General features: G+C 33.8%; 1 protein-coding gene across 2 annotated transcripts in view; it reads right to left on the bottom strand.

Moving 5' to 3' along the window:
• Window positions 1-938: 938 nt before the first annotated feature.
• Window positions 939-8,651, bottom strand: part of LOC113235746 — a 29,138-nt gene continuing 21,425 nt past the window's right edge. Inside the window, exons 9-13 of one of the 2 annotated variants that reach the window (XM_026471633.1) lie at window positions 7,871-8,057; window positions 7,529-7,644; window positions 5,606-5,794; window positions 3,200-3,304; window positions 939-1,159 (exon numbers count right to left, since the gene is read on the bottom strand). In XM_026471633.1, coding sequence (XP_026327418.1) covers window positions 1,061-1,159; window positions 3,200-3,304; window positions 5,606-5,794; window positions 7,529-7,644; window positions 7,871-8,057 — 696 coding nt within the window. In that variant the 3' untranslated portion in view covers window positions 939-1,060. The remainder of the gene's footprint in view (window positions 1,160-3,199; window positions 3,305-5,605; window positions 5,795-7,528; window positions 7,645-7,870; window positions 8,058-8,651) is intronic. The other variant, XM_026471634.1, reaches the window with a different exon arrangement.

Below are 8,651 nucleotides of genomic sequence, written 5' to 3'. Positions count from 1 at the left end.
AAACGTCGGTCGGTTTGTTTGAAAAAACAAATATACGCGATTTAAATCCAGAAAAATAGTTTCATTTCCTATTTGTAACAATCGCGAAAACCTAAGAACTCGATAAAATTTGTGTTCCTATTTCATTTTGGACTCTTTTTGTTACAAACTATTCTGTTCTTTGTCATTAAATTTATTTTTTGCTGGGATTCACTAGTGTTTATTCACTTACATAACGTGTAAGAATAAAGCATTATTATTATTATCTTATTATTTTACAAAGATAACAAAGCTGCAAGTAAAGAATGTAAACTTTTTTTTCGTATACGATTTTGGGCATAAACATCAAAAGTCCGCGGAATTAAATCTATTTGCGAAGTTTCATTGAAATCCGTTACCGGAAAGTGCGCGAAAATTGATTCTACCTCTGGTGTGCCACTCTTAGAGGTGGAATATTTTCTTCAAGTTTATATTGTCCCTCTTTCCAACAAAAAAAGAATCATCAAAATCGGTTCACAAATTATTGCGTAACATGCATACAAAAAAACAGTCGAATTGAGAACCTCCTCCTTTTTTGAAGTCGGTTAATAATAAACATTTGGTATCGATTTACTTTTTTATCGTATCGATGACATACTATTACAGTCTTAGAGGATGGACTTAGTCTAAGCATACAGTATATTGTTTGTCATCGTGGTGAAAGAATTTGCTAATCGACCTAAGATTCTCTCCGATTGTTTGTTTCTCAGGATGCGCCAGACATACCTACAAGAGAGGTATTTGGTAGGCTGTGCGGGGAGGCGGTTTTCGTGCACCCCATTAAGTCTAGTGAAGGAAGTAAGGGAAATAAAGCAAACTATAAAGAATCATATCTTTTATTTACTATAAACAAATACGAAATATAGTCAGTATTCTCCTGTATTTCTAACATCCACTCGTACAGTACGTTTTCACCTCAGGTGGCACCCTCCCATTCACTCTATGTCTCATTCGCACCAACTCTTTGTAAATAAACAGACATATGTAAAATATGCTAAAAGTTGTATAATATAAAAATATAATCCAATGTATTAGTTGTAATTCATCGCACTCGTATAGTATTCAATATTTCTACCAGTCCACTGTCAACTTTCAATATGGCTAATTTTGTTTCAATCATCGTGAAATCGCTTAGCTCGATCTGTAACAACATAGGTAATTATATTGTTGGAAGCTTTATACATATTACAAGTATTATGAATCTATAAAAATTATGAATATGAATGAGGCATATTGGGTATCTGGTAGGTTTATTAGGAATCTGGTATACCTACAGATAAAAAGGCTAAAAAATTAAGTAAAGTAAAAATAAGGCGAATCTCACGCAGTGTCGAACTTTGTTTGAAAATAGGCAGCCAACTAGCATACGATGTTCGATATTAGACTACCACGTGTGTAATAAATAAACATCGAGTATATAACCAGAAACAGAGACAAAATAATCCATCCCTGCCAACTCATCAGGTAAATGGGCCTTATATCAGTTTTATATATCAACTCTCGTTTGTGCTGATATCACAAATTAAAAAACTGAAATACTACAGCGCCAACAACTGACCTGTGTCCGTATATTCCAAAAATATTCTGTAATTATTGTAATAAAGTCTCTAACAATGGGGGCTGTTTCATTCGGTGGTGTTGGAAAAACAGTAAAATATCTAATTACAAAACAGACGGAGTCACATTTCATCGGTAATTAAATATATGTAATTTTGCAATTTTCGTCCATTACAGCAAAGCTCAACTTAAGCTGGTCGATTTGAGGTGAAACAATTGTCACAGTAATGATTTGGCAGAATAGTTTTCAAACAAATTAAATGATATTTCGTTAATATTTCTGGTTCCAAACTCGATGTAAATAAATAATAACCTGTGGATTCTCACTATTAAGGATACACGTTTCGATTTGATTTTATGGAAATGAAGTGCATTTTTTTGATTTTACGGTTTGATTAAATGGAAAGGCAAATCGAATTGTCTAAATCTCTCGACTAGGGCCCATTGAAAACCAGAGTCACAACCTAGCCTTGGTTGTGACTTTAGCGGAATGAGATCCTTTTGTACACGCCACAGCCGCACACATGTCAGTATAGTATTATCACAGGTATTATGTAACTTGTTGTTGAAATGTTTTTACGCTGTTCTTTGTGTTATTTCTGTTTTAGTTATATTAGTCTTTGTTTTTGTGTTTTTTTTATAATGTGGCGTTACAATAAACGGTTTCTATTTCTACATATTTCCAAATCATAAAGCAATATAATATTTATAGACAATGTGTTGTCTGTAATAACGTTATGTCAGCCAGCCGTGACCATGGGACCTGTAAAGGGCCCGAAACGTTGGTTTGTTTGAAAAAACAAATATACGCGATTTAAATTCGCAAAAATATGTTCGTTTCCTATGTGTAACAATCGCGAAAACCTAATGTATAAAATATAATGTCATTTAAATTGAACAAAACTCGATTTAGAACAAATATTTATTATCGAGTTCTTAGGTTCTCGCGATTGTTACACATAGGAAATGAAACTATTTTTCCGGATTTAAATCGCGTATATTTGTCGCGAAATGTCGGTTAGTTTGAAATAACAAATATACGCGATTTAAATCCGGAAAAATAGTTTCATTTCCTAAATATTTAGTAGAAAATAGTTTTTGCCCTCGATTTCGGACGTTAATAGATTTTAACCCAATTTAAACCGGCGTTAATAAAGCGCCGGATTAAAACCCAGGCGCTCGCACTTCTGTGCTGTCGCAATATTTCCTACTGCAGCGCCCCGTGCATACGTTCCAGGTACATGTATGTATTATGTATAGTTGCTCACTAATATTTATTTAAAAAATTTAAACTAAAATGACTACTTAAATTAGTATTACAAAAATTACTTTAAAATAAATCTTATAATAAAACTGAATACGAAACAATTAAAAATAATAAAAAATTAACATAAAATAATTAAATACAAATTTGTTTAACACTTGTGCGTGATGGTTAATGGTTACGTAAGAGTGATTTCACATAAAGTAATGTCCCCGATGAGCAGCATACAAGAGCGGCGTGGTATACTGTATCAGATCCGCTAAATATTAGGTTTTACACATATAGAAAGTAAATTTATTTACCGTAAAAAACTTACCAGTTACCCAAAATACTAAAATAATAAGTAAGTTATGGCATTACCCCATTAGGCAGATCTTTGTCTTTTGGAGGAAACCTTCCGTACATCCTTTCGCAAACTGCACATAGCCCACACCAAGTTCTGTATTTTATAGTTGGTATATCTGCCTAAAAAAATAAATAAATAAATAAAGCTTCATGGATGTTTGCTTTGGGATAAATCTAGACATGTTATTGGTTCTTCGAGCCGGATAGTAAAAACAATGTGAGAATGATCACAAAATAGTAGTTTTGTTTCCACAGTTGAGCTCATATTTGATATTCTGTTATTCATTAACTAAAACGCTTTTAGTGTGATCAAATATCCGTTTTAAATAGCAAAAGAGTACAAATATCTCTTTTTTAAAAACACTTAAAACTAGTTAACGTGTTCGATTTATTGGAACTTACTCTAACGAGGTATAGCTGGAATATCTTTAAACAATTTAAATATTCTATGGGCTATGATTTTTTATGAGATCTACAAAAATTACTTTGTCACTTACTTAGTGGACGGCAGTTTTGTTCTATATATGCCACGAGTATAACTGATAGTATGATGTGAGTTCAGGCACCCTATGGTAGTTTCGCTTAATGTATTTTTTTTGTATATTGCGTGTCGACGAACATGACAGAAAATGGAGACTGCCTTACGACAATATTTTTAGGTCCTGGATCTTTTCGGGATTTGGGAAATCACTTAAAAACATTAAAAATTGACGTAATTGGGGGCAGGCAGGTACACTATATTTATCTTAACTTTGCGACGCACAGTAGGCCGGATCTGCGATATTGCGGACATTGGATTTTTTTTCACGATACTTCTAAAAAAAATGCCAATACAGAGATCCTATAGTCCTAATTAAATATTGTCATATCACATTTTGCTATAAATATAATAGTTTAGTAGTTAGTAAAAAATAAAATGTGTATTTTATGTATGGAACTCAAATTCAAATTCAAATTCAAAATAATCTTTATTTCATAGGTAAGCATTATTACACTTGAAATCGTCACAATGGTTAAACTCTACCGCTCATTCGTAAGGCAGATTCCCCTGAGAAGAATGAGCAAGAAACTCTAGGGGTTGCTCTTTGTAAATAACATTTACAATATTTTTTTTATTTGAAACATCAGAGATCGAGACTACCTCCATGAGCTAAACGGGTTACTACCACGGATTTTTGTCATCCAAGTACGCAGAAGTTGTATAATAACCTTTAGTGTAAAGTTTTTGTTTCACTATAATTTTAAACCTCGTGAAAGGCAAATTTTGTATATCAACCGGAATCTTGTTATAGAAGTTTGTGAAGACGACTGTCAAGAAAAGCTAATTTATTTCTATTCCTCGTATTCATGTTATGTCTGTCACTATTTTTCATAAAGAAATTACTATTCCTTTTAACATAAATTACATTTTCATAAATGTACTGTGAGGCTAGTGTAAGAATGTTAATTTCCTTAAACTTATCTCTCGAAGATACTTGTAGAACCATACCTGTAGTGCCTCATTGTTACAAGTCTTAGTCGATGCAGTCTTGGAATTACTGCAGACGTATTATTTGACCTATCTTCTATACATTTGCACACTAAACGCGCGCTTAAACCTGCCTATTCACTACTTATACGCGTCAGAAAATGTGCAATATAAAGTAGTGTATAGGCAGATTTGGGCGCGCTTTATGAGCAAATACTGGAATTATAACGTAGTCATTTCAGTAGCAGTAGAGGAGGAGGAGGATTTAGATCGCAAAAATAGTTTAATTTTTTCCGATCATCAGTAGAGTTTCTTGTGAAAGAATTCGTCCAAAGAACTACAGTCACCATACCCATATATATTCTGCCGCCAAGCAACAATGTGAGCATTACTGCGATTCGGTTTTGAAGGGTAAGGGTGAAAAAGGGTAAAATTACAACCACATTTTTGTCAATTTTACTTAGTGTTGGGTCAAGGAAAAATTTCAATTTTGAAAAAAGTAACTATATATTTTCAGAGAAATTTATATTTCTCTGGAAATTTTTCCAAATTTGACGTTGACACCTGTCAAAAGTTGAAGTTACTGAACGAAAACGTTGGAGCCAATAAAAAGGTTTTTTCGCTGTAGTCCAATTATTTTAAATCTCGTTTTTCTCTAACTTGCTTTTGCAACTATAATTTTATTTCATAATTCACGCTAAATAAAACTTCAAAAGACATTTCTAAACGAAGAACATGAGCCTTCAAATTATGTTTTTCCAATATTTTTAAAATTTTCAGAAATTTTTCCCAAAACTTTCCAGTATTTAAATTTTTCGGATAATTACCCAGCAGTAACTTAGTAATCTTTGCGAATTAAAGCTCTAAGTGGCTTTCATTGCAACTGTTATGGGTAGGCGTGTCGCTAATGCGCACGATGTTCCTCCAGTTATTTGATATCATGAAAAAATTACCTCTCCAGTATCTCCAGCTGCGTTCATCACATTCCTTTTAAGCCCTGAATCTACCAGTGTGAGCTTAATATCCTCGGGGTTATTGTTCTCATCTTCGTAGGTATCCCATTTCATTAAAGCTTTGAAGTCATTCGCTTGCTTTTTTGTTAGGATGCCACCCATCATGAGAATTAGCCCATCTTCTATGTCCTGAAATTATGGGTACCACAGACAAGTTATTTTAGGACCTTCACCAAGCTTTACCTGTGCCTCTACCATGAGATTACAGGGAATTGTTATCGCTAGCTACCGCTTAAAATGTTTGTATACAAAATGTGAGTGACTAATTATACAACAAATAAAATTTTTTACTCCAAAGAACAATGGCACTCCCATATAAAATTTTGTTGAGATAATTTGTATGCGTCTGTTTATGAAAAATATGTGAAAATATACAGTTGAAATTCCTGACCAAATTTTGATTTGGGTTTACTATTCTCAGAAGTTAGGAATTAAGACATTCCAGTTTGAAGTTTTGGAGGTTATATGTTAGGTACTTAATTGAATAAAATATAATATCAAAATAAACTAGAGAAGCCTTAAACAGAGTTAATAGAAGCTGAATGGTGCCGTAGGTTTGTGACGTGCGAAAGTTCGGAGGATATTATTTTGTATACTGGTATGGTCAAAAGGCATGAAGTTAAGCCATAACAAAAAACTGAGATAATTAATAACATACCACAGACTATTGCACTGGTAACTCGAATACAAGTTATTTTTTTCGTGAAACGTGCCATCTATCCGTGATTTTGGGAACTGTTTTGTCAGTTCACCATTTTCTCGAATGACATTTTGGAGAAGAAATTATTGACTTTAGTTTTTGTAATGAAGTAGTTAATCTTTTATTAGCTTATTTCAAATCGATCGAATCAGTATGTTTGATATTACGTTAACTAAATGTGGATCGTATCCATACGTAGGTACAGAAATTCCTCTTTCGGCGGCCAGATGTCGCTCAACGTTAAACAACTGATAGTTGTATATATCAGTCCGGCTACATTTTCTTTATTTTTTCCATCCTAAGGTTACATACTAATTAGTCCATTAGAGTTTTTAGACAAGCCGCTATTATAATTTGAAAAACAAAAAGGATTTATTTTATTCGAACTTGTTAATTACAAGTTCGAATAAAATAAATCGACAAAGACATTTGAAGACGCTGTCGAATCCTTTTAACTATGATTTAGCCATTTTTCTAAAGTTTGCAGATATGACTGTAATTATTTCTAATTTTTTGATAAAACTAGACTATGATGACACTGAAAAACTCATTATCGTTTTCACTTAATTTTTATAATCTTTTTCACACGCGCACGCACGCACGCACGCACGCACGCACGCACGCACGCACGCACGCACGCACACACACACAATAAATCTACATACTTTTTTAATTTATACATTTTATAGTAAATACTATTATTAACTGAACCGTTGGACACTCGACAGTTCAATATAATGTATGCGTTGTCCGCATTGACCATGGTTGTCCGGTAGGGACAAAGCCTGGTGACCTGTAATATAGGTCTAGTACCTATTACGGATTCTAGTCTCTCAAATTGCACTCATATTTAAGCTCAGGTATTTGTGTTTATGTTTGAGAATTACATTATTATTATTACATTGCTCTTGTGATAGCTAGAGGCGCTGCATAACTTGCCATACAAAACTGTGAAGTAATTTACGCGGTCGTTAGCGACAACTGTCACAGTGATCTCGTGGAAGAGGCACTGCTCTCAAACGGCAAAAAAGTAAACAATAAGTTTCTTGGCACTGATGCCAATCCTGGAGCGACAATCCCCGAACCAAATTAGAAGAGCTCCTATCGCAAATCGATTTCGGGATCATTATAAACTTCTTAATACTAGAGAGTGGTGTAATTACCTTAACTGGCATAGCATAACCTTGAGGCATGAACTTCCTCAGTACGGTGAGATAGAGCAGCTGTTTGGACTTCTTTATTGTAACGTATCTCGCTGCGTACTGCATCGGTGTTAAATCTGTAACATCTAACTTATTTAATTTCGATATGCAACACAAAAATCATCAAAATATGCCTTTAAATGAAAAAAATGGCGTTGACCTAAATTAATAAATATCGGCTAGGTACTTAGAGGTAGTCTCCTAAATTTTCGTATACTAACAATTTGTTTCTATCATTTTGTACTTGAAGATAATCCCCATACACTTTGGTGTATTCAGTTACAAGTAATTTGTTAAACTCACGTTCTAGCGCATCAGTGTCAATAGGTAAGGAGAACTGTGCGTTTTGTCGGGAGAACACACGGGGTATGTGAAGCCAGTCTCCTAGGCTGACGGCAGGAACATTTAACTCTCGAAGTAGGTTCTGCATTTCTTGATTGTACGCGCGGTCAGGACGAGTCCTTAAGGCTTCCTCAAAGACGTAACGTCTCTGTAATACGTTCAACAGTTGATATTATTTTTATCGTCTCCGATTATAATTATAGAAAGAAAGAAAACACATATATTTGTTATCACAAATGATACCACAAAACAAAACAGAAGAAAAATAAAACATAATCAAATATAAAGACGTAAAACATAAATAAAGCGTAGGCCACACCGCGAATGAAGCTAGTTAACTTTTAGCTCACGTAGTTGCATGCAACCAACTATGCCAGCTAAACTAACTTAGTTTCGCTTACCTCACGTAGTTGCATGCAAAGCTAAGTTAAGAAAATATGTATTTATTTATTTATTTATTCAGTTCACCAACACTATACACATTATAATAACATTCAATTAGGTATTTCACATTACAAAACAAAGAACTTAATGCTATAGCAGTTATAGGTGAAGACAACATGCAAATGTAGAATAAGAACGTTTACATTTACTATTACAATTTGAATCGATTAATCTTATTAAATTTAAAAGTACTTAGGGTCGTATTCCAGGACTCTACTCAATGCTCAAGTCAGGACTTAAGCAGGCTTGAGTATGATTTCAAGCACTGGAAATACGACCCTAATGGCAAGGACTTGAG

Source organism: Hyposmocoma kahamanoa, unplaced genomic scaffold (assembly GCF_003589595.1).
Source record: "Hyposmocoma kahamanoa isolate Upper Pololo Valley unplaced genomic scaffold, ASM358959v1 88, whole genome shotgun sequence".
In the NCBI taxonomy this organism is placed as follows: domain Eukaryota; kingdom Metazoa; phylum Arthropoda; class Insecta; order Lepidoptera; family Cosmopterigidae; genus Hyposmocoma; species Hyposmocoma kahamanoa.
The sequence above is the reverse complement of the archived record's forward strand: the minus strand, read 5'-3'. Positions and strand labels throughout refer to the sequence as shown.